Genomic DNA, 27,204 nt, shown 5'->3' with positions numbered 1-27,204 from the left:
TTAGATTCCTGTTGTATGAAAACACAAAACATGAGCATTCAGCAGATGTGAACATGTACCTTATTGGGACAGATGATAACAAATTATGATGTTAAAACAAAACAAAAATATGTATCTGTTATAATTAAATTCACACATCTTTCCTAACATGGAAATGTGTAAAGATGTTTTATATTGTTATTAACTGCCACTTCTAGAGATATAAGTGAATTCACACTGACTTACATTGATTAAAAAAAAAGAAAAAAATCACATCTAAAGTTAGTCACATTGGCTTAATTTTTATACTTTAACGGAGGGGTGGCATCCTTAAAGGAGATTTCTGCCTTTTTTTGTGGTGACTGCCATTTTAAACATGTCTGGAAATGAGCAGGGGGTAATAAATTATCACCAAGAAGATAGTGATCAAAAAGAAGTTTTCAAAGCTAGTGTACAATAGACACACTGTCCTTCCAGTGAGGAGTGAAACAGGGAACAGAACTGTGGCACTAATTTTCCTGCAAAGTCTTTAGCAGTCAGACTAATCCCAGACACACCTCGTGCTGACCTTTACACATGTACGCACTAAACTTTCTGGGAGACTTTTCTTCCCCGAGTCCCTTGCTTACTTCATTTCCCAGCAGGGCTGCCTGCTGGACTTGGTGATCCTGCTTCCGTACAAAGGGAAGGAGCCTCCACCTACCATCTTCGCTTCCCTCCCCGGCTCCTCACTCCCTCTCTTCCTCTCAGGCTGGCAGGATTCCTGGGGCAGAGTATGCAATCAGTTTGCAGGGAGCAGCCACAGCAACAGGAAAGATGCAGAAGCACAATCAGAAGGAGCACCTCTACAAGCTGCTGGTGATCGGGGACCTGGGAGTGGGCAAAACCAGCATCATCAAACGCTATGTCCACCAGAACTTCTCTCCTCACTACCGGGCCACCATCGGCGTGGACTTTGCCTTGAAGGTCCTCAGCTGGGATGCTGAGACTGTGGTACGGCTGCAACTCTGGGATATTGCAGGTGAGTACAGAAGGGAACCCTGTGCCCTGTATCCCATCTAGAGACAGTACAAAATATAGACTCCAATTCATTTGTTCTGGTCTTTAAGTTACCTGTGCAGTGAGAGAGAGGAGACTGAGGAGAGAGAATTTCAGGGCAGCTTGAAATTTTGGAGTTTTCATAAAGCCAGCAGACCCATAGACAAGGGATGTCAGAGCAAAACCTGTCTTGTCTGATTTTTCTCCCAAGCCCTCAGACACAGTCTCCTCTCTCTGAATGGCCTGATTCTTCCCCTGCAGCTGCCAGATCTCTGTGATGGGAGGGAGGCTGACAAGAATTTCTTGTTGTGTCTATTTAATTTGGTGGAAGAGATGAGGGATTAAGTAAGACAGTTAATATGATTTTTATAGTTAAAAAATGAGGAAAAAATATATCAGGGTTACCTGATCACAATGCCTACTTTCCTTCCTTCCTTCCTTTTTTTTCCTTCCTTTTTTTTCCTTCCTTTTTTTCCTTCTTTTTTTTCCTTCCTTTTTTCCTTCTTTCCTTTTTTCCTTCCTTCCTTCCTTCCTTGCTTCCTTCCTTTCCTTCCTTCCCTCCTTCCTTTCCTTCCTTCCTTCCCTCCTTCCTTCCCTTCCTTCCCTCCTTCCTTTCCTTCCTTCCTTTCTCATCCTCTCCATCCTACATTCCTTGTGCCCAATTCCTTGTGTCTGATGAAATGTAAAAACTTCTGACACACTTTAAAAAGATTAGTGTTTGTATTTGGCAATTCTTTGTTAGAATTTATTTACCCAGGTTTACTTGTTCTTTTTTTCTAACATCAAGCAAAAAAGGAACTTTATGCTCAGGGGGAGAAAACAGGTTAAAGAACTCCATCTATCCTTGCATGCCTGCATTATTTAAAAAATACAGAATTGACATTGTTGCAATCAGTGTTTCAGTTTTTTTATACCTAGCTTCCAACTAAAACCACAGCTACTCCTTCTTGCCACATGCCTTCCTAGACTCCTTCTTGCCACATGCCTTCCTAGGAATAAACCACTTGATACAGTGCACAAAACAGAAGCTGTGCATGGCATATTTTACATGATATAAGTATTCATTTTTCATGTAGTGTATATGAGAACCCAAGTTCAGCAATAACACAATATATTACAACAAAAATGATGGCATTTTTGAAACTCAATTAAAATAAGAAGTTATGTTCATTAAGTAGGGAATGAAGGTGAAAATTGCATCAGCTGTTAGGCAGCTGTGCCAGCCTGTGAGTTCATATGTGAGATCTAGTCTGCAGTTGTACCTAGTAAAACTAGTGGAATAGGAAAATTCTTAACATTCTTATCAACTGAGGGAGTGCCTTTCTTCTACGCTTAGCTAGTTCATATCTGAGCTCTGAATTTAGCACCGAGGCACTAAAACTTATGCAACAACACTGCGTTATACAAAATGTGCATATCCTCAACTTTTTTTTTTTTTTTTTTTTTTTTTTACACAATAATGTAATTGGGGGGGGATTATGATATTAGAGAAACCTGGGTGTTGTTTTGTTTTGTTTTGTTTTTTTTTTGTTAGAAGTTTGAATAATGGGGAAAGCATTGCTTTTATTGCTCACCAGTGACTGATTATAATGATAAATATGTACACTTATAAATAAAACTTTTAATAAAAAGAAGAATAAAAAGAATAAAACTTTTCTTCATGAGAGAAAAAAAAAAAAAGTCTTTAATAGTAAATTCCAAGTACATTGGGGACTTAAAGAATGCATTTTGCATGCTCTGAAATTTCAGAGATTTATTACACTACTAATCATGTGCTGGCAGATCATATGATGTAGCTTTCAGTCAGGCTGCAGAAGCAATTACACCGAGTTGTAGTACTGAATGACTAGCATGCTTTCTGAGTTATCACACATGACAGAGAGAATTACAGCATAGTACTAAATTTCATATGAATTGCTCAATTCAAAGCATCTCTGTGAAGGTCAAGACAGCGGCCAGTAATAGACAGAGTTGCTGTCTCAGTTTTAATGACTTCTGTGTGAGGAGCTTTAGCTGTTAATGGCTATACATAGAAATTAAGTTCTGCAAGCAACCTTCTGAATTCAGATCAGTGTGGTGCTGGCATAGAAGTTACAACAAATATGGCATCTGGCTGATGTGAAAAAAGTTGTTTCAAAATGAAAACGAAATGAAACTGATTCGGCATATGGAGGGAATGGAAGCGTTTTCCCCTGGCTGTGGCTTTCATGTGTCAACGTGCAAAACACAGATATGTAGGAGTAGGAGGAGATAAAAAAAATACCTGGTTTCAGAACAATCCCTGTTTTTTGCTTGAATCCTTGTTATTAGGTCATGCTTAGCTTTGGGGGGGGTAAAGCCCCCAAGTAAAATTTTCTCTCTTTAACCAAGATTAAGGATGTTGGCTTAGCATTTAGGACATTTTTAATTGAAACAAATGCTGCAATGTATGAATAGCATTTCATATTGATACTTATATATAAATATAAACATATAAATATATATATATTTCAGGTATTTTTGCATGTCTCACATCCTAGCCTCCCCCTTCATTATACAGTCAGTGAACGCTACTACTAAGCATAATGTGTATTCTTCCTTGCACTTCACTGTGTGCATCAGTAGGTAGTACATTTTTTAACAATATATAAATAATTTTCTCAAAAATGTTTTGAGTAAAATTAGCATCAAACTTATCTATGTTATTAGTAAGATTTAAATACCTGGTGATTTCATGGGAGGAGTGGTGCACTCCATCCATAGAAGGACCAATTTTACCCATTACGTAGTTCCTATAACAGATATAACAGGAAGAAAGTAAATTTGTTTGGTGCCATCTCATTTCATAGTGAAATACCATATATTTTTCTGTAATATATTATTGTGTATTCCTTAATTTGGTAAACAAAACTAAAATAAGATCTAATAGCTAAATGTTGAGCATGCTTTTTTTTTTTACATGAGAGATAAATGCTGAACAATAATAACTAATCATTAGAAAATAATAATTCACAGATAAAAGTGGTTGTTCTTCACGTATTATTACATTGGTTTCTTTGTTTCTTTTTTTTTTTTTTTTTTTTTTTTTTTTTTGAAAAATAGTATATCTGTTCCTAAAGCTCTGGCTGTAAGATAGGAATAATTGGATAAAAATTCATGGTTTCTCATGTTTTGATGTCTCTAATGACAACATAGTGTCATTAAAATGTACTAGTTTATGTCTGATCCAGTGAAGTGTCTAATGATTTGGGTGACTGAATGTTTGCTATTTTGTGTGGGAGAAGATACACATGGTATGATTCTCATTGTGTTTAATTTCATCCATTTTATTTCACTGAATGTCCTAAACTCTCTGTTAAGGTGTTGTTGTCCCTCCTGAAGTGTTCTACCACCTCTGCTATTGTGTCAAATATCTTTCAATCTTGCTCCTCTGTCTTTTGTTCTGTTTCTTTAGCTGTTCTGTTACCTCTATACTATCATCCTTTAGATTTGTGGACAGACTGTTGGAAGGGAACATTTAAAAGAAATATTTATATTTGGAACAAGGTTCTTACAAGATAGGATTACTGTAGGCTTCCCTCCTGCGGTGGGGTGGTCCTGTAGTTGCAGACTGGAACCATTTTTGATGAAGCCAGCTGTTGCAGACAGGAGGTCTAAGGCAGCAGCTCTCTGGGAGAGACATGAGGGGCAGAGGGCAGCATTCAGAGCCTCCCACAGAACACTTCAGAACAGGCATCACTGCATACATGTATATGTGGGCTGGATTATTCATTGCTACCAAAAATAGCCTGGTTTACTTTCACAAGGCTGGATCTTATCTCATAAATGGTCGGTCCACTGCATTGGAGACATTCACACAATACTGGTGACAAAAGACCAGTTTGATTTCCTTTCCCTGCCATTTTAACATTCAAAAACAATAGTATTTGCTTAGATATAGACAAATGTCTGAATAGTTGTAAAGTTTTGGGGACCAGTATACTCCACAAGGACTAAACGGGCCATTCACAGATGCGAGGCACTGTACATCCTCAGTGGTTTAAGGTTTTAGTGGCTGCTAAGCATTTCAGTACATATGCATAATTAAGATAGTCATGGTGATTTCTAGGCTAAGTTACCTTGAAATTATTGTCTGCAATCATAAATAACTCCCTGACTGTGACAGTTTTATTTTGGTGGGGATTTGATGGGATCTGTAGCCTGATCCAGCTCAGAGCCTGCTTCTCCACATTCTCATGTGCTCAGTATGTGGAGTTTTTTAGTCTGGTTTATGTTTCAGTCTTGCTTCCACAAAGTCAATGACTAGACTTGAAGAGTCAAAATTCTGAAAGTTGTTTTGAAGTAGAAGATAAAAAATGTTTAATCCTTTTGCACATTTTCCAGCTTTTCAGTGTTGGCTAAAGGCCCTCTGTGTAAAGCCGTGTGGTTTCCACAAACTTTTCCCTCCAAGGATGAGGGATAGTAGTAAGAAGTAAAACCCACAGTAAATGTGGGCATTAGACAATTTTTATCTATACTATTTTTCAGATATTATGGTGGAAATTATCTGAGTTTTAGCACTTTCTCATCAGTTTTTATAACTTTATCAAAGATAATAGTGGTTATTGGAGATTGAAGTTCTGTAGAAGTCATGCTTATGTAGTGTGCATTTTTATAAACTATAATTGTTCAGATGTTGATTGCTTTAAGCTTGTTAAATGATACCTTACCCTGCTACAGAAGTCTCTGAGATCAATATAAAAGCGTGGACAGGTACCATTCACAAAGGAATTCCTTCCCTTTAATGGAAATCTTGTTGCTTTGGAACATTCATCTCTTTGGGATGACTTCAAAGTAGAATAAAATTCATCTGGCTTAACAATTAGACATCTTTTCCTGAACTGAGTGTAAGCTAGTCACATTGGGCTCACCAAGGAGTCACGGGCAGAGAGTAAATACCTCCATAAGGAAGCTTATGTGACCTCTCTTAAAAGTCTGTCCTTGCCGAGAATGTCCTCTAGACATCTCTTCTCAGTCCCTGACTACAAAGGGACCCTAATCTTAGACAGAAAATTAATTTTTTAGAACCTAAGTTAGGGCTGATGAATCCCACCATAGAGCAGCATCTCAGTGGGCAAAAGCCATCAGACTCATTGGACTTGATGCCAGATGCCAGTGGCCTTGCAAAGCCCAATGGGCCAGATCAAACAAACGTTTCACAAATTTCTGATCCTTTCTAAAAAAGGCAAAAACCACCTGCCTCAGTCACTCATGAAATAAAGCAGGTTCTAATGTTCAAGGCTGCTTGTGAGATACCACTGAATACCTAATGGTTGACCTAGTTTGCAACATAATAACCGCCTAAGCCATTGTGTTTCTGAAAAAACAAGTCCACATTCTGACACCATCAAGTAATGCCTATTTTCATGAGTAATTCTGCTAAGTGAAAAGGTTTTAGGAACCTTGTCTATTAAGATAAATATTTGTTCAACTAATTTGGAATCTTTGGAAGAAGTGTCTTCCCAGGTGCTTTGATACAATCTTTTGTACTTGAAGCACAACAAAAACACAGAGATCCCCTTTTCACAATGCAATTTAAATAAGAGTGAATCCATTATGCAAATGACATAAAGCTAAAAGTCTGTGGCTATGAATTACCTCTTTTCAAAGTTTCATAATATCATTATGCTAAATATGTTCATATATTAATATTCAGTCATCTGAATGTAAATTAATATTCAGTCATCAGCTCCATTCCTTCTCTTTCTTTGAGATGATTTGTAATGGAAGTTGGTGAGCTCTGTCTGTCTGCATAAAGTTGCTTTTACTAGTACAGGGACTTTTCAGTGGAGGGAAAACCTAGGTATCTGCAAATGCAGTTGGAAGCAGGACAAGAAATCAGTCACACCATTTGTCAGTACTTTATCACCACTAGCCAGAAGAACACTTCTTCTGAGCCTTTTATTCCTTTAACCTTCATTGTTTGTGATGAAGGATTTTTTTTGCTGCAAATTATTTATTTATTATATATTCTACATCACACCTATCTTAGAAAACTGTAGTGCTGAATATTTTTCTGGAGAGCGTGGAAGATAGCTTCCTGACGCAGCTGGTTAGTGAGCCTACCAGGGGAGGTGCCCCGCTAGACCTTCTCTTCAAAAACAGAGAAGGACTGGTGGAGGACGTGATCGTCGGGAGCTGTCTAGGGCAGAGTGACCACGCAATGGTGGAGTTCACTATTCTTGGCGAGGCCAGGAAGGGGACCAGTAAAACCGCTGTATTGGACTTTCGGAGGGCTGACTTTGAGCTGCTCAGGACACTGGTTGGTGGAGTCCCTTGGGAGGCGGTTCTGAAGGGCAGAGGGGTCCAGGAAGGCTGGGCGCTCTTCAAGAGGGAAGTCTTAATGGCGCAGGAACGGTCTGTTCCCACGTGCCCAAAGACGAGCTGGTGGGGAAGAAGACCGGCCTGGCTCAACAGAGAATTGTGGCTTGATCTTAGGAGGAAAAAGAGGGTTTATAAGCTTTGGAAAAGTGGGCAGGCCACTAAGGAGGACTTTAAAGAAGTAGCGAGGCTGTGCAGGGACAAAATTAGGAAGGCCAAAGCTCATCTGGAGCTCAATCTGGCTACTGCCGTTAAAGATAACAAAAAATGTTTCTATAAATACATCAACACAAAAAGGAGGACTAAGGAGAATCTCCATCCTTTACTGGATGCGGGGGGAAACTTAGTTACAAGAGATGAGGAAAAGGCGGAGGTGCTCAATGCCTTCTTTGCCTCAGTCTTTAGCGGCAATACCGGATGTTCTCTGGATACCCAGTACCCTGAGCTGGTGGAAGGGGATGGGGAGCAGGATGTGGCCCTCATTATCCATGAAGAACTGGTTGGTGACCTACTACGGCACTTAGATGTGCACAAGTCGATGGGGCCAGATGGGATCCACCCAAGGGTACTGAGGGAACTGGCAGAGGAGCTGGCCAAGCCGCTGTCCATCATTTATCAACAGTCCTGGCTATCGGGGGAGGTCCCAATCGACTGGTGGCTAGCAAACGTGACGCCCATCTACAAGAAGGGCCGGAGGGCAGACCCAGGAAACTACAGGCCTGTCAGTTTGACCTCAGTGCCAGGAAAGCTCATGGAGCAGATCCTCCTGAGAGTCATCATGCAGCACTTGAAGGGGAAGCAGGCGATCAGGCCCAGTCAGCATGGCTTTATGAAAGGCAGGTCATGCCTGACGAACCTGATCTCCTTCTATGACAGAGTGACGCGCTGGGTGGATGAGGGAAAGGCTGTGGATGTGGTCTACCTTGACTTCAGCAAGGCTTTTGACACCGTCTCCCACAGCATTCTCCTCAAGAAACTGGCTGCTCTTGGCTTGGACTGGCGCACGCTTCGTTGGGTTAGAAACTGGCTGGATAGCCGGGCCCAAAGAGTCGTGGTGAATGGAGCCAAGTCCAGTTGGAGGCCAGTCACTAGTGGCGTCCCCCAGGGCTCGGTGCTGGGGCCGGTCCTCTTTAATATCTTCATCGATGATCTGGACGAGGGCATCGAGTGCACCCTCAGTAAGTTCGCAGATGACACCAAGTTAGGTGCGTGTGTCGATCTGCTTGAGGGTAGGAAAGCTCTGCAGGAGGATCTGGATAGGCTGGACCGATGGGCTGAGGTCAACTGCATGAAGTTTAACAAGGCCAAGTGCCGGGTCCTGCACCTGGGGCGCAATAACCCCAAGCAGAGCTACAGGCTGGGAGAGGAATGGTTGGAAAGCTGCCAGGCAGAGAAGGACCTGGGAGTGATGGTGGATAGTCGGCTGAATATGAGCCAGCAGTGTGCTCAGGTGGCCAAGAAGGCCAACGGCATCCTGGCTTGTATTAGGAACAGCGTGACCAGCAGGGCTAGGGAGGTGATCGTCCCCCTGTACTCAGCTCTGGTGAGGCCGCACCTCGAGTACTGTGTTCAGTTTTGGGCCCCTCGCTACAAGAAGGACATGGAGGTGCTTGAGCGGGTGCAGAGAAGGGCGACGAAGCTGGTGAGGGGCCTGGAGAACAAGTCCTACGAGGAGCGGCTGAGGGAGCTGGGCTTGTTCAGCCTGGAGAAGAGGAGGCTCAGGGGCGACCTTATCGCTCTTTTTAGGTACCTCAAGGGAGGCTGTAGCGAGGTGGGGGTTGGCCTGTTCTCCCACGTGCCTGGTGACAGGACGAGGGGGAATGGGTTTAAGTTGAGCCAGGGGAGTTTTAGGCTAGATGTTAGGAAGAACTTCTTCACTGAAAGGGTTGTGAGGCACTGGAACAGGCTGCCCAGGGAAGTGGTGGAGTCACCATCCTTGGAAGTCTTCAAAAGACGTTTAGATGTAGAGCTTAGGGATATGGTTTAGTGGAGGGCTGTTAGCGTTAGGTTGGAGGTTGGACTCGATGACCTTGAGGTCTCTTCCAACCTAGAAAATTCTGTGATTCTGTGATTCTGTAATATGTGTAAGACCCAAGTTTTGTTATTCTTACATATCCACATCTCATCTGCTGTGCAAGCAACTCAAGAACTTTGCATGAGAAGTGTAAGGTATCACTGTAATGCAATATACATCAAAAATTAATTGTATATGTTGCTGTTGACCTCATTGATGAGATTCTAATCAGTCCTTGACTTCTGTTTGAAGGTACCTTCTTGCAGAAGAAAAAAAGTTTGCTCAACAAGGAGGTTGTTGAATAACACATGACTTAGCCATTCATCTGATCAGCCCGCTAATAGGAATCATAAGACATTTTAATAAAGCATGACCATAAGAAATTTTCAATCAGACCTTATATTTTTCAGATTTTTTTTATATTTCTGTCTTGCTTTATCAATGGAAAACAATGTTTGTTTAAGATAAAAAAAGAATCTAGAATAAATTTGGGGATGACAGATATCTGCTTTGAATTTCTGTATCATGTGAATGACTTTGTGTTTGCTAGAACTATTGCATAAAACCAAAGATGAATGACACAAATAGATGGTGTTGGCTCCATAACATGCATTCAGTAAATTCCAGGGTCTGGCCCTAAGTATGTCTGGCCAGTGTCATTTCCATTAAATGAAACTGCATGGCTTAGAAGCCCAGCAATCAGGATGCATCAGGTCTCATTCCAACTTTACATTTGACAGCACAAATTCCATTCATAAAACCTCTACAGGTAAACTTCTTGGGGTGAGACAGACAATCTTCTTGTCTTTATAACCCACTCAAAACTATGCACATTAGGAAAATCAGGCCAAAACAGGTTTCCATGGAGTATTGTCTATTTTCATAGCACTTTTTCTCAGCTATGGAAACATACAGCTAAATACAATGGCTGTCTTACTTAAATCTGCTGTTACTTTGAGGTGTTTCAAGCATTGGTAATTATGGGATCACAGCTCAGCAGTGAGATCAATTATTTTTTTTTAAATGTTTTTATTTTTTCACTTTGAGGAAAATTCTGTGTGCTTTATTTATTTATATTTATTACTTTTTTTTTTTTTTTTGCCAAATTTCCCATGAAAACAGCACACACATTAAAAAAAAATATATCCTGATATCTTTCATCACTAACCATGTAAAATAACAGACATTTCCAATCGTCCATGTTGAAATATAATAATGTACTGTTACCTAAAAAAATAAAAATAAAAAAAATGTGGGGGGAGAAGAACCTTAACTATCTTTCCTTAAAATCCTTTTAATTCAGCAAATAAAGCTATAAAACTTAAGAACACATCTAGTGTAAAACTTTTCCTCCCAGTTCCTCTTACTGGAGCTGTACAGCTCCTTGTATTGCTACTGCAGTTTTCTGTTTTCTGATAATGTTTTCCACTTTTGTAAAGCTTTAAACACACCTTTTGCACCTCTGTGTTTTACTTTGTCAGTGACAGTAGGGTCATAATGACTCTACTGCCTGGTATAGTTCCAGAGCTTAATTAAGCTACTGTTTACTAGAATCACTTGCATAAAACTGTGTGGGACTTCCTGTCATGCATGAGACCATCTGCATTAGATGTTTCCCACATAATACTGTAGTATCATGGAGCTTCAAATCTTATACCTAGATGTTTTGTGAGTCGTTTAAATTCCTGTGATGTACACCAAGAATCTGGGTACCGTCCACAGAAATCTGGCAGCTTAATAAGTATTATGACAAGCTTGTCATAAATTTATTACATTTCCTTGTATGTTTGCTTTAAAACTGCTTTTTCCCTCTGTACTCACATTTTCATACATGAGTTTAGTACTCTACTTATCATTCTTTAGATAAATAGTAGCCTTCCAGAGGTGTCAGACTTACTTACAAAATCAAGCCCTACCTTCAGTAATATTCTATTAGAACATCTGGTATGTGAAATATTGACTTAGACTGGAAACAATGATTTTTACAATTATTATTTTTTCTCCCCACATTCATGATCACAGGTCAGGAAAGATTTGGAAACATGACCAGGGTCTATTACAGAGAGGCCATGGGGGCATTCATTGTCTTTGATGTTACAAGACCCGCAACATTTGAAGCAGTGACAAAATGGAAAGAGGATTTGGACTCTAAGCTGGTTCTTCCAAATGGCAAACCTGTGCCGACAGTCCTCTTAGCAAACAAATGTGACCAGGGAATAGATGTTCTTATGAACAACGGCATCAAGATGGATCAGTTCTGCAAAGAAAATGGGTTCGTGGGCTGGTTTGAAACGTCAGCCAAGGTAATGTTTCCATTTCTTTTTAAGTGTTTTTCCAAGAACAGAGAAATTGTTTTCCAAAATAGGTCACTCAGTTGAAATATGTATTTTGCAAAGGTCTTATATTGGTGGATTTAATTAAAGGTGAATTTGTAAAGTAATACAGCCTTCTATGGCAATTTATATTTGTTTTAAGCCTTTTCTTTCAAAACAAGTTATATGCAATGTTATGAAATGCTACAGCTCTAAGATTATAGGCCAGCAGTAAAGTATGTAAACAGTCAACAATTTACTGCGTAATAGCTTAAGAAAGAAGATGACCTTTGGCAAGACCCAAAGACTACCTCTTATGAGAATATGAGGATATTTTTCATAATTCTTAACAATGAACATTGTCTCTAAATTTTTATATAACCACTGTCTGTAAGATCTCCTGATTTGAGACAAGAGCTTCATTGTGTTAGATTCCAGAAAGCCAGTCCATGGTAGCACTACTCTGGTTGTACTATTCTGACTGTTGTAAGTTCTCATCCTCAAAAACGTTTTCAGAAAAATCACATGTCCAGAGAGGAAGAGATCAGTGGTCAAACTGCTGAATGAGCTTCTCTTGGGTTAAATTCTTTGCCTTTGTACAGATTTCCTGGGTAAGGCATTCAAGATTAAAAAGGCACTGGGATGTTTAGAGCACAAAGCTTAAACATACAGTGCTCCTGTATACCAATTTGAGATTTCTCAGACAATATCAGTACATGCAAAATTTGCAGAGCTGGCATAGTAAGCCTAAGGTTTTCTGAAAGGGAACTATCTCACAGACTGTATGACTACATATCACCTGGATATTGCTATGGCTTGTGGAAGATAGTCATAACCTTGAGGATTTTCAGATGCATGGTTGACTTTGACAAAAGGTCCCAACTAATTTTATTAATACATAAAGACTATATTCAAATATGCAGTGAACTTTTAATGAAGAATAAGGTTACCATACAGGACTAATGGAAAACTTCTGCTTCTGAAACAAGATTTCTATTTATGGAGAGAAGATATGACCAGGAATACCAATAACAGTAACACCAATACCCACAGACACATTTTCAAATGCTTTCAGTATTTTTAGTCTTCTAAATATAGCCTTTGTCCTCTATACTTCATCTATAAAACATGGATACTCTTGTATCTCCAGTCTATTGTCTGCCTTTGGCTCATGACTACAGAATTTAAGAAAGCAGCATTTGGCTTCTCCTGATGTTAAATGGGACTTTTTGGATAGTTTTATTGACCCCAAGTACCTAAATTCCACCTACACTGTCATCTCAGTGCCTGAATCCATTTTTGCTTCTGTTTCTAACTGCTTTGGAGCAGAGATGGACTCACTGAGTGAGGAGCCTGTGATGTGGTTGTCCAGACTCCTCTTGGATTCAGTGGAGAAAAACATACCCTTCTATACTATCCTGAACTGGACACGTAGAAAATTTTCTCCCAAAAGGAACATTAGCTCTCCATTTACTACCAAGGTATATTAACTCTCTATATCCTCTCAATAGGTGTCTAAAATTTATACCCTTATTATGTTTGTATACTTTCTACCACAATGTGACTTTGATTTTTTCTAGCACATGAAATTAAAACATAGGAAATTTCATGTCTTGATTCCCATCAGCAACAAAGGTATCTAATCAGTGTTGCTTGAACTTGAATTTCTGCTATTCAAATTATTTCATTCCTATTATGACAATGACTTTTAGTAGAAGCTTGATTGTACATGAAATAATGATTTAAACATAACATCTTGGTGGATATTATGTTTATTATATTCTTTGATTGTGAAAGCTGCTCTCATCATTAACAGAACAGAGGAATGCTTGAGTGTTTGAAATGTAAACCGTTTGGCACTGGTTTGGCTAAAGTTGTTAGTAGACTGAAAACCAAAATGTTATATTTAGTTGTTTAATTTCTTTTAAACACTTTGTGAAAGTTACTTAAGAATCTTTGAAAGGTATACCTGTATTTTACTCTTCTGGTCTTGATATCTTCTAAAATATTAATATTTAAAAGAAATTTCATTTGCAATCAGCAGGGGTAGCTGCAGGTAATTGCCTCAAGCATTGTATGAGTTGTTGGCTGAGAGGTCATTGTGATTAGTGTCTTTACTTTCCCACTGAATGGGCTTCAAAACTAGCCACCGTCTCTTCAAAATGGCTTTTCTAGGGAGACATTGTGGTCTAGGTTCATGTGTAAATTATCTTTCTCTATGTATAAGGTTATTTTCATTGCAACATTTGCAGGGCATGGTTTGAATTCAGTGTGGTTATCTAATGATTTTTGCTGGATGAAGCCACCAGAATCCAGTAAGGATGGTATCTTTTTCTGTTTAAGAAACAGGATGAGGACAAATTATTGTTTGTGTAAGAATTACATGTTCTGGACTTTTCAATATTTTCTTAGGTGTCTAGCTGCATTTCAGGCCACAAATAACATGAAATATCTGGTTGTGAGTATTTGGGATCCAGCTCACCAGTGATGTATAACATTGTATGTGGCTGTTTTCTTCAGAACTACTTTTTCTTCGTTTCTGACATTTACATGACTCTACATTTCCTGGGGACAAGAACCAATTCACTGAAAACTCAGGCCTGAGGGCAAAATCACCACAAAAATCATCTGCAGAAAAATGACTTGATTGTTTTAAAATGCCTGGATCTAAAAGATTTACGAAGAGAAGGAGATGGAACAGGGGAACAAGATGGACCATTATTTAAAGGATGCAGGTTTCATTGTTCTAGGTGGTTTGGATCAGCAGCTGCTCACTGCTCTTTGACGTATGAGAAAGCATATGAGGAAGGAATCCATACTGTGAGTTCTATGAATTAGTCCCCAGCAAGCATCTGTCCTCCTCTTTTAAAAACAATAAGAACAAAGCATTTATGTTGTTGGACTATGGACTACTTAAAGTCAAGGCAGGGAATGAATGTACAAAGAATTTCAAAGGTGGCAGAGTTTTTACCATAATGGTAGAAGATAGGCACTCTTGTGGAGAATCGTGGAAATGTAAAGGACAATTAAATCTAAAAGAAGTGACAACAGAGGAAAAATCAGTCTGGGTTTTTCTGAGACAAACAAGTATAAGATTTTGACTTAAAAAAAAAAAAAAGCAAATACAAAACAAAAACAAACACAAAACAAAAACAACCTACTTCTTTTCCTTACTTTTTTTTTTTTTTTAGCTTACTTTATTTAGATTTTCCTTACTTTATTTATCTCAGAAATAACTGCTAGCCAAGCAGTCCTCTGTTTACCAGTCCAGACATGATTGAACAGAAAGAAATCCAATTATTTAAAATGATTCAAAACAAAGTAATCCCACTAACGACTGTAAAAGTCACATTTAGGCTAAGTTATATAAAAATAATTTCCCCATTTGGTCTAAGTTCTGAACTAAGCCTGTGCACTTTTTATTTTCTTTCTTTTATTTTTTTTTATTTTTATTTTTTATTTTTTTCCTAAACAGGTGTTGTTATTGCTGTTATTTTAAAATATTGGATGTTACATGTATCTGGTATTCTTTCAGCCTGAGGCATATTAAATAGTTGAATTCAGCTCTAGGGAAAATAAAAATCTAGCTATGTTTGCTATAGAGAATAGAAACTCTTTTCTGAAGTAGAAAAACACTGACAGAGAAGTCATCGTATTGCAGCTAGCAGTTTTAGTAGTTCAAATAAGTAATAACTCTTTTCTTGTGGTATCCTAGAATAATTAGATCTCCAGAGGTTTTCTGCCAACGTGTCTGGAAATGTTATAGCCTTCAGAACAAACTGAATATGATTTATGTGTTTTGGAAAAACAAAGGTGATTATTTATAAAAACTTTTTTTTTTTTTTTAAGTTCTAGTCGCCATGCCTAAAGTAGCATGCTATATATGTACCTACCATGTTTCAGGCTGTCAATGGTTTGAAATTTTTGTCTGTGGAATTGGCAGAACAGCAAAATACATCACTGTATTATTCCCTGGTGCTGTTTTTTCTTAAGTTAACAACTTTAATGTAAAGTATTTGAGCCATGTAATGTATTCTCTTGTATTAGTTTTGATTCTTACATTAATATAAAGGAAATATTCAGCCTATTCCAATCTTCTGTTCCCTACAAACATAGAAACTTCTTTTGATAGTTTCTCATGTGAGAAGGACCTCATTGGGCAACAGCACAATGTAGTATAGTCATGTTATATTTAACACCATATTTCCAGTGGGGAGCCTTGTCTCTTTTACACATATCTTTGGTTTGCTCATATTGATTGCAGTCTTAAAAACACATCCCCGGATATTCACAAAATAATCCTTAATAGTAAATTATTTAATCAATTTCATTACAATTATTGTGAAAGGTACGTTTATTTAAAGAGAGAAAATTTTTCATTCTTGTCACACCTTCAATCATCCAGCTTGTGGCTAGAGCAGCTGAGATGTCCACTCACTTTTCCAAGCCTTTAAACTGTTATCACCACCATTCCCGGTTCAAAGAGACTAGCTTTTCACTTGGATTAGAAGAGCAGCAATTTGAAGCTTATTATCACTTCATAATGGAAATGGAACTCATGCATCAAAACAGACAAGTCAGGCAAAACTATTGTGCTTGAAAACACCTACTTCAGAAATGAATTGAAATACCTTACCACTTACCATCGCTGTAATATGATCATGTTTGAGTTTCTCATTCCATGCTATAATTCCACTGTCAACAATGGAGAATTAGGTAAAAAGACAGTCACATTTTGTCCATATTGCCCAGAAGGTCTGGTAGCCATGCTTTCCAGATCCTTACCAACCTAGGCTGAGCACAGAGCTCCCTCTGTGCTGAGCACTGTGACCAGGAGACTGAACACCAAGTCTTTGGGCTATTTGGACACATCCTATTTGGACCTAGAAAAAGTTATATAATCTTTCCTTCTATAGAAAAGGTAGGTAATAATGTATCATTTTTCTATTTTTGTATGACAAGCTATACAGAATGTGTCATAGTGCTCAAATTCTGCAACAGGAATCAGGAGTCGTCTTTGCCATTAATCTGCTGGGTGACCTTTCAGAAAGTCACTCTCTCCTCTGACCCGGCCACTTCTAAGCAAGGACAGCAGTTCTGTTTGTCTTATCAATGAGCTGTGTGAATGAAGCAAGCTCTACTGTCCCTTGTTTAAAGTATAAATTCTTCTGACTGTACAATCATGAAAGTTAAAAAACAAACAAACAAAAATAAAACAAAACAACAACAACAACAAAAAAACTCAAAGAGAGGACATGGTTTTGATTTCCATAAAGACAAAATAGGGTCATGTGTGTGTCATTTGGACATATGTATAAATTATGCTGACACACAACAGCTAATCTGCTGATCTGGTAACCGAAACCAAAGCAATCCATTTGAGGCTGCCAGACACGGTTAGGAATGTATGGCTTCTTACATTTTCTTTCAAATTTGTGGAAAAAAAAAAGTCTAAAAAAAGTCTAATCCATCTAATCCATTTTACTGCACAGAGACTTAGAAATATACTTCTGTTTCTGCCATAAAACTAGTGAAACAAAGCTGACACCTAAGGCAGAAGCTTACAGTTCAGATATACAGTCACTCTATGTGGAATCCTCTGCAGATTTTGTTTCCTGAAACTAAAAGAAGAGTTGCTTCAGAGCATACTAGAGGCATCAGAGCTGTCCTATAGCTCCATGGATCACTGTTCTTAAATACATTATTTAGTACCGGCCAAAAGCTGAAAATTCACAGAATTACAGAATTATTGAGGAAGGTGCTTCTTGAGGTTATCTAGTTTAGCCCAATGGAGTCCATTAAGAAGATCTCCAAGATTGGACACTCCTCAGTCTCTCCGGGCAGCCTGTGATAGTTCTCAGTCATCCCCACTGTAATAAAGTGTTCTTGTGTTTAGATTCAATTTCATGTGTTTTACTTCAGTTCCAGTACACCTGCTGCTCACAATAACCTGGAAATTTTAATGTTTCCTTCCAAAATGAAAATTCAAAATTTTTTATTCAAAATAATTAAATTGTTCAGTTTAGGAAAATCTAAAATCTAAGAGAGCCCTTGGCTGAGCTCTGAGGTTAGAAGGACATGCTGCTCTGGTTTCTCAGCCATGAGGCCTGGCAATGCCTCTGTGTGGAGCCAATGTTTCCTTAGGCAGACTGCCCTGAAACCACACAATCAGCTTCTTCTGATGGAAAGGATTTTGTTACAGGATTTCTAAACAGCTCTAAGAATTCAGTCCCAGAAATTATCTGGTTCTCAGGGGTGCAGTCACAGAATTTCACATCTGAGAGTTTCATGTTCATGCACCTGGATGCCTTTTAACTCACGCTGTTACATTTTCCTAGAAACCCGACCACAGCAATACAACACAACATCTTAATAAGTCTCTGCTGCCCATGATTTACAAGATTATCTACTCTGATAAGCGAGTATGTGTAGCCATTTCCTCATATTGGTTGCACTGGGAGAGTGCACATTACAATGAATTTTAAATCATATGCCTTCTCCTGGATTTTAGTGCATAATAGAAATAAAATTGGAAAATGATGAAGTCATCCTGCAGCCTCCTCTTCTTCAGACTGGACACCCCAACGCTCCTCAGCCTCTTCTCATAACAAATGCCTTCCTGCCCTTTTGCCATCTTTGTTGGCCTCCTTTGGACTCTTACAAGGATATTAACATCCTTTTTTTTTCTATCATGGAGCCCAGAGCTGCACACAATATTGAAGGTGATGTGAGTGGTAGAATAGTGGGAGAATCACCATGTTTGACCAGCTGGCCATGCTGTCTTCAATGCACCCAAAAATGCTGTTTGTCCTCTTGGCTGCCGGGGCACGCTGCTGGCTCATCTCACAGTTTGACCATCTGTCCAGAAGGGTGCTGTGAGGGACAGTATCAAAGGCCTTACTAAAATCCAGAAAGATCATATCCATCACCCTCCCTTCATCCACCAAATGGGTTACCTTATCCTGGAAGGATATCAAATTACCAAGGCAGGAGTTTCCCTTCAGGAACCCATGTTGACTATGCCTGATAATAGCTTTGTTCAATAACTGCCTTTCAATAACCCCCAGGACCATCTTCTCCATTACTTTTTCAGGGACTGAGGTCAGACTAATAGGTCTGTAGTTTCCTGGGTCTTCTCTCATGCCCTTTTTGTACATGGGTATAACACTGGCTAGCTTCCAGCCCTTCTCCCTGACTTTCAAGACAAGATTCAGAAGCATCAGATTCAGTCAGAGAAAATACAAAATACCTGAATATAGAAAGGGAGCAATTTTATATCTGAAAACAACCAGAAAGACAAACCTAAGATATCTATATGGCAAAGAAAAAATGAATAAAAAGTGTTTGATTTGGAAGTGAGACAGGCCCATAAAACTATTAAATGCCTTTTTTCTTCAGTAAAGAGCTAAGAGTCTGTAAGGAAGAAAACAATCCAGAATACAAAGAAGCTTGCTGGGCTTGTATACTACTGTGAGACATTCAAGAGAGTATTTATTTTCCCTTCGGTTGATTGTTGCATTACAAGACTATAAAATTTCCCATAGCAATGGGATCAAATGTTTTAAGTCATGCAGCCCTCTCCCCTTGAGTTGCTATTCTTTCCGCAAAAATGTCCTTTGAGATACTTCTGAAGGACATTTATCTACAGAGCAAACTGTAATTTCATTTGTGTCTTTCAGTGTTCCTTTCTGGTTTCAAAGATTGCTTACATTTATTTTCTTTGCTTTACTTTGGTAATAGAATTAACAGTAGCAAGTTTTGATTTTCACTTAGGATTGGATTCAATACTCAGTTTTTGCAGCACTGACTGTGACAGCATCTTTCATGTGCTGGGGCTTATTAAGGCACAAGAGTCACAGAAATAGGTTAGACACCTCCTGTTCAAGATGTCCAGGAAAAGTTTTTATAAGAGCTATCATGCAGGAAGTGTATGTGAGAGGTAGTGGAAAAGCGAGGGGAGAGGACCCAAAGCAATAAAGGCACCATGTTAGTGGCAAGATCCTTCATTTTTGGTCTTGTAGTATAAACCTTTCACAAGCCTTGGAGGAAATAAACAAGCAAACAAACAACACTTAAACACTTCAAACTGTGCCTTCACCAACTTCCCAGCTAGCCACCATGAACTGGACCAGGATTCTTGCAGTTTGCTTTGTCTGGGGCTCTTAATTTTCTTCATTTGGTAAATGGTTCTAGCAGCACTTCCCTAACTCAGAAAGATGCTGTGGAGAAAAACAAATAAAAGATGCCATGTTGAGTATTAACAGCCTTAAAATAGTGTAAGTAAACAGTCCTTCCCTAGTATTTAGATAACTATCCAAAGTTAGGAAATAGAATATAATTTAAATAAGCTGCAGAAAATAAGCTGCAGAAACAGTAGTGCATCTAGTAACATGTCAAAGACTAAATGAACCTGTATTCCCATCCTGATATTCAGAATTTCCTCCACCATTAAGGCAGGGTACATTCTTCAGGATGGCCTAAAGAATTTGCTCTGAACATGAAAGAAACCGAGTGAAAATGAAAAAGAAAGGAAAAGAAAGGTGATCTGAAGTACTATCACAATTTCTGAGGTGTTTTGTGTAGAACAATAGTCATAAGAGAGATGACAGTTAAAGGATTTCTACCTAGAGACAGATAGACAGACACCATTTCACTCTGTTCTTTCACTTTTATTTTCTTTCCTATTTTTCAAATGGTTAATTTTATTCTTAGGCATAATGGGGTCAGTTTCCTTGTTTCAGTACAATTAGTAAGTTGTCTGTGATTAGTCCTCTCTATCCAGTCTTACATCCTGATTGTTAGTTTCTTTGTATTTGTTGGATGGCTTTTCACCTGCTTCTTTTTCTCTGTCATTGCCTAGACTGCTTTTCAACACCTCCTATTCTCTAAAATTGCCAGGTCTCTGGGTGTCTGTTTGGATAGCAGATCACCTTCTACTGTTTGCAGCTGCTGCTATGCTGCCTAAAAGAATATTGATCTTTTTTTTCTTTTCTTTTCTTTTTTTTTTTTTTTTTTTCCAAAACACACTCTAGGATGAGAGGTGCAGAAATCAATATTTCATTAGGCAGACCAGAACATAGCAATGTCTGATCAACAGATCTGGGACAAGGATTAGGTTTAGAATAAAAGGCAACAACAGCATCAGAGGTGGTCCAGGCATGGAGCTGGGACTGCTGGAGTTGCTTTGGTGGCAGAAGAACCTCCTTGTAGTGAGAGACTTAAGGCACTGCTTCTTATTTGTACCATGTACCTGTTGTCACTTGAACCATGGGAGAAGGGTGGAGTTGGACAAAAGCTTAAAAACAGCTGTGCTGGCTGTAAAGGCCAACTCTTGCTCCCTTGTCCCCTGGCAGAAATTTTAATCGCCACATCTAGACCATACACATAAATGTTCTGGAATGACTGGAACAAAAGCAGGATGAGAATATGTCTGATCCAGCACACACTACGGACAGGACTTTTTATTCCTTACCTCTTACATACCTCTTATTTTTATTCCTTACCTCTTATACAGAACAAATAGAAGAATTTTAACTGCTTGGCTGCAAATACTTTAAATAGTGAAACCTTGCAAACCAGCACATTTTGCCTGAAGAAGCAAGAGCTCAGTCACGTAAACTTCTGTAGGCACATCTGAAGGGATGGTGCTCTGGCAGAGAGGAAGGTGGGCATGGACTGAAAGCAGAAGCTTATTCAGGTGGAATGGCCAGGGCTGAGCATAAAACTTAGATTTATTTAATCCTGCTTTACAGAGAATCACTGGATGTGGGCAGACACTTCCCAGTGAAACAGTGGACTCAATCCAAGATGCAACTATCAAAGAAATCAGCAATATGGGTCAAATTTGGAAAAAAAAAAATAATAATAATTAAAAAGGAGAAAGAGCAATACAGAAAAAGAAAAACATTTCATTTTGATATTTCCAGAACTAAATATTTTGATTTTTTTTATGTCAAAACAGTATTCGCCTGTTCAAGTTTGGCTTACTTCCCCAAAAAATCTATAGAGGATTTAATAACCTAGTTTTGCTTCAGCTTCAGTTCAAGATGAAATAGAACAACATTTTGTTTTGTTGGTGGTGATGGTGGTGGTATTTTTTTGTCTGAATTTTTAGTCTCAGCCACCTGGAATCTAGCACCAGTGCGGATAAGGACCATTCACCTATACCCATTTTATGCTTTTGTGGGCTTGGGTTCATTCCCTCTTTCCCACTCCTATAAGATGATGATCTTAAGTCTCTGATGAAGTGCCTTTGCATGTTAATGCATGTGAATATTAATGTATTTAGGCACAAACTGAGATAGTCATTAAGACATTCTTGAAAAAAAACTAAATGTTCCCATCTCAGAAGAGAAGTGGCACACGGGTAAATGAAATGATTATCTGTCCATTAACAACAGAATACATAATGGAAAAGACTCTTTTGGGGGGGGCAGAGGGATGGATTTTTTTTTTTTCTCTCTCTTTTTTTTTTTTTTATTCTCTGTTTGGTAACCTTCTTTTATTGTCAGCAGAACTGAAATATTTTTCAATGTCTATTTTTTCTGAGAAAATTTCACAGTGTCCTGAAAAAAAAATTTCATACACAGTTGAGGAATTTGCTTGTCTGGTTCAGGAAAATCATGTGATAAAGTTGCATTTTGACAGCTCATTACAGACCTGATTCCAAGATCTTTATTACTTTCCAGGGGTTAGTATGTAAATGGCTTGTCTAAAGTTCTGATTTGTTAAAACCAGACTATATTCTTTACAGGTCAAAGTTGAAATATTTCAATTCACTTGTGTAGTTGAAGAATCCTGTGATGTTGGCACAAATTAACATTTCCAGTTAAATCTCCAGATTTCAACTCTTTGTTGTGGTGCAAAGTTATGGCCAGTGGAGTTTGTGGAGTTTGCAATTGACTGCAAGAGGATTAGAAATCAGCCTCACAGAATCCATTGCTTTGGCTTTTGATCTTTCATATAATTGTACCATTTCTACTGAAACACACACATGTGCTTTGTTTTCTTTTTTATAACTGAACTACATTCTTAAACATCTCATCTGACAATTTTGAACATGCATAAAAAAGGGTTTTACATCGAATTTTACAGGTTGTTTGTGATGCTGCACTGATGCTGAGCATTTGCTGAAGGTAGACTTGCATTGGGTGGGTGGGTGGGTGTGGTCTCAGTACAGTAGGCCTCAGATTCAGCTTGGAAACCTGGGTCAGTCTTAAGATGCAAGTAATACATAATTTTGATGGAGCAAGAGAAGTATGTGCATACACATAAATACATACTTATATTTTTATATATATATGTGTGTGTGTGTGTGTGCGTGTAGGTGTGATATAATTTCCTGTAAGACTGAAGGTGCAGTGAGTTTCTATCTCTTGTCATATGAAATAAGTGATCAGTGCCAGTAGTTAGAGTAGGAGAGTGTATTTTATGCTAGAAAGCCTGGCTTCTCATTCCAGCCATACCGGTTGCTGTCATTAAAAAAATCCTTACTCAGTATTCCTGCTTATTTTATATGCTGTGCTGAGCTGTGTCTCACTGAACAGGCTGTTTTGTTTATTCTAAGTAAGAGTTGTAGCAAGTTAATCATGCTATGGAAGAAAGATCCATGTAGAAAAAGATGAGCTGTTCATTTCGTTCTAAGCATCTAGAGTGAGGATTTCTGTCTTGAAAATGAAAACAATGGTGATATACATCTTCTGAAGCAGTACATTAGAGATACTGTCTCAATAAAAAATAAAAAATAAATAAATAATAAATAAGGAACCTTAATGATATAGGACTTTTTTTTTTTTTTCTGTTTTGTGAATAATTTGAGATTGTATTATTTTTTCAATGAATCTGTTCATCACAAGTTTCATTGTGAGCATGGTATAAAGAAACCCTCCTGAAACCATGGAAAAAGTTCTTAAAAAACAAGAGCTATTTATGCCTGTAGTTGCTGACAGATAATTAATAATTTTAAAATCAGAGTAACCATTAATCAAGCAGTGAAATGTGGATTCTGGAGCTTTACTTCAGCCATTTGTCTTTAATATCTCTTTAGTGTTTGTATAGTTTAATGAAGTAATCATATCACCAAGACTGAGGTAATTTAAAGTGAGTTCTATGTATAATTTAAAGGAGATGTGAATCTTAATATACATAAAATGTAACTAATTAAAAAAATGAAAGTAAACATTTTTAAAATGTCAAAATCAATTTTTAAAAGCTGTTTATTAAGGAAAGTAAACTTTTGATGTAACCCAGGGAAAAGTTTAACTCTACACAGGCAATATGCAGCATAATGTAATTAATATTGACTAATCAACCTCTCTCTTTCACTTGCAGGAAAATATAAACATCAATGAAGCTTCCAGATGCCTGGTGAAACACATAATTGCTAGTGAGAGTGATCCAGTTCAGCCTATTGAACCAGATATTATAAAACCACACTTGAGTTCCAGCAAGATTGTCAGTTGTTCAGCTTGCTTTAAATCCTAAGAGACTTCCAGACTATTACAAGATCTGAGCAACTATGACTCGCAATGTATACTGTATCCAAATGTATCCAGCCTGCACAGATTGTCCATAAGCAAATTTCAGTTATCTCAAAAGTATACTTAAAATTTTCCAGAAATTTTTAACAGCTAAAATTTGTTGTGAACTGTTCATTGATAGCAACTACTCAAAACTACCTGACTACTAGTCAAATAAGTCTCATAGCTATGGCTGTGTTTTCCTGGTTGGGTAGCACCACCACTGATATCAAAATCTATTTCCTTGCAGTGTGGTTTCTGAAATCTCATATTTGTTATGTGACTGCAGCAACACCCTACTTATCCCTTGGTCCTCCAGCCCATCTTCTGAATTCTCTGACCAGACAACCATCATCATTACACTGTTTTGTTCCCACATTACAGTTGAATAATCTTGTTTCATATAAGGAAGGTGATGATGACAATATAGCTGTTCAGGAAGGGGCAACAGCTCTCACAGTGAAATATTGCCAAGTTCAGTCTCCTGGATGAAGTGGTAAGGTTGAACATAAAACAACCTTCCATGTCAGTCAGTTCCCCAGAAGGTCTCAGCTTATGAAACTGAACATGAGGTAGTTTTTGCTGTCCCTTCCAGAGGAGTTACATTCTCATAGTTGTTATCATTATCTTCAGATGAAGCAAAATGAAACAAGTCAAGGGTGAGAGGTGACCAAATAGGGAATCAGGGGTATAGTCTCACAAGTGAAGTGACTGACAGTTTTCAGAAAGGTTATCTATTTCAGAAAGCCAGCATCTCCTTAAAAAAAGAACTCCATGATTTTGTTCTTGCCCCTCCATCCATGTATGTTGTCCCCATGTGTTTAAACTGTATGTACTCCAAGAGCCCCTGAATGCAACCTCCCCATTCTGTTGATTCTCATGGGAAAATATACAATAACATAACACATAAACCTTTCAGGAATACATCTTTGCTGAACAGCAGGGTATTTGTTTTCGAAGAACATTCTTATAAAAAATAAAAATAAAAAATTGTGTGAATGACCATAGGAAGCAAAATGAAACAGTCTCGAGAGTAAACACTCCTGGAATATTTATTTGCAGAAATTGTTGAGCTATACTGTGGAAATGAAGTGGCTGATTTTCAGAATATCACAAAATATGCAGGTTGGTGGAGTCATTCAGACAAGTGTGTCTAGACAAGAAATCTTGACACTTGGCTGCAAGCCTGCAAGACAAGTTTTACCTGTCTCCTGCCACAGACATATTTCTTCCATTTTCTTGCTCCCACTCAGTTCTTTCCTTCCTAAGCTGTGAACTTTCAGTGGCAAGTGCTGTCTTCTGAGATGGGTTTCTGTCCTTAGAGGTGTGTAGCGCCATGGATGGGAGGACTGATACATTTTGTCACAGAATTTTCATACAAGAAAATAAGGTCTATAATTTTAAAAATAAAAATACATATCCAGAATTAACCTGTGCACACACATAGACATAAGGACTCAAACATATATATATGTATATACATATATGAATAAGCTGGCTTTTTTTATCTAGGAGAATAACTTCCAGTTGTCTTGATCTCAGCACAGATCAAGACTCCTTCAGCACAGATTCCTGCTGTGATCTGGGTCAAATATCTTTCTGCCTCAGTTTCCTCATCTGTAAAATAGGGATTGATGTACACACCTACCTCACAGCACTCCTTGAAAGTTACTGTTGGCACAGTGTCTCAATTATATGAATTATGAGTGCCCTCTAGCATAAATACATGGTGCTGTAATGCCTTAATGTTTTAAATCTATCCAGGGCTTGCCTGAGCTGCAACAATTAGCTTCAATTATTCCACCTCAGTTAACCCAGTTGAGGTTATAAAGCAGCGTGCGACTGCATGGGATGATTTGATTAGCTGCAGATGTGTTGCAAATGGAAACTGGCTACACGGATGTCATGCTACTGGTTTAATAATCTCAGCAGCTAGGCTGTAATTTAGACCCAGTGCCAGGTCAGCTATTTCAAATTTACAGCATTATTTAAGTCAAGTTGTATGGATGCCTTATTAAGGATAACACTTAATTCATACCTTCAATCAGCACTCAGGTGAACGCAAGCACCTAAACATTTAGATGGCTTCTAAAGGGCTAAGCTTCATGAGCTGAATCCCATGATTTACTTAACAATCTAGGTGCCTCAGGTGAAGCAAAGGAAGTTCTTGCTTCTTCCAAAAATAATTATGTACTCAACTTGCAACCAACTTAGCAGTTGCTGATGTGTTTTAGGTCTCTACTGATTGCTTGTCTTTGGTGGCTTACAGTCAACATTCAGAAAGCATAATGACAACTTCCTCTCACAAATATTTATGAGAGCTATGACTTAAAGTCTGGGATAATAGCAATTAACAATAATAATTAAAAATAACAACAACAACAACAAACACTTAGAGGATATATAGTTATTTGCTCATTTGGTGTTCGTTTGTTCTTTCTTTCTTTTCCTTCCTTCCTTCCTTCCTTCCTTCCTTCCTTCCTTCCTTCCTTCCTTCCTTCCTTCCTTCCTTCCTTCCTTCCTTCCTTCCTTCCTTCCTTCCTTCCTTCCTTTCTTTTTCTTTTTTTTTTTTTTTTTAATTTTTAATATATTTTACAAACCTGCTTTAAACTCTGATCTTACCATCTGTTCCCCCTGCTTCTGTTGCATCAAGTTTCAATGCAGTCACAGTTTTGGACCTTATATTTTGCTTTTGATAGCAGGAGGACAGAACATATTTATAATGTAAGAATTAAAACAATACCATGAAGAATAAGGCATAGACCACCTGTTTAGGTGGTTACATAATTCAAAATGTTTTATTTGTACTGAAGTGATAAGAAACTGTCAAGTCTCTTTCTATAATGCAATAAATGTGTGAATGTCACCTGGATATCAAGTGAACAGAGCCTTTTCTGAAGGGGTTGTCATAGGCAGGCCAGAATGAAAGATTTAGTTTGGAATTAATGAGCTCACTTTGTTCTGATACCCTTTCAGAAGCAAATGTAAAATTTAATTATATTGA

General features: G+C 38.2%; 1 protein-coding gene across 1 annotated transcript; it reads left to right on the top strand.

The window, feature by feature from the left end:
• Positions 1–674: 674 nt before the first annotated feature.
• RAB38 (RAB38, member RAS oncogene family) lies at positions 675–26,679 on the top strand. Its single transcript, XM_084533532.1, has 3 exons — positions 675–1,000; positions 11,393–11,673; positions 24,013–26,679. Exons 1-3 carry the CDS (start codon positions 796–798, stop codon positions 24,163–24,165), a joined length of 639 nt encoding a protein of 212 aa, XP_084389658.1. The 5' UTR covers positions 675–795; the 3' UTR covers positions 24,166–26,679.
• Positions 26,680–27,204: the final 525 nt, after the last annotated feature.

Source organism: Aythya ferina (genome assembly GCF_964211825.1).
Source record: "Aythya ferina genome assembly, chromosome: 1".
In the NCBI taxonomy this organism is placed as follows: Eukaryota; Metazoa; Chordata; class Aves; order Anseriformes; family Anatidae; genus Aythya; species Aythya ferina.
The sequence above is the reverse complement of the archived record's forward strand: the minus strand, read 5'-3'. Positions and strand labels throughout refer to the sequence as shown.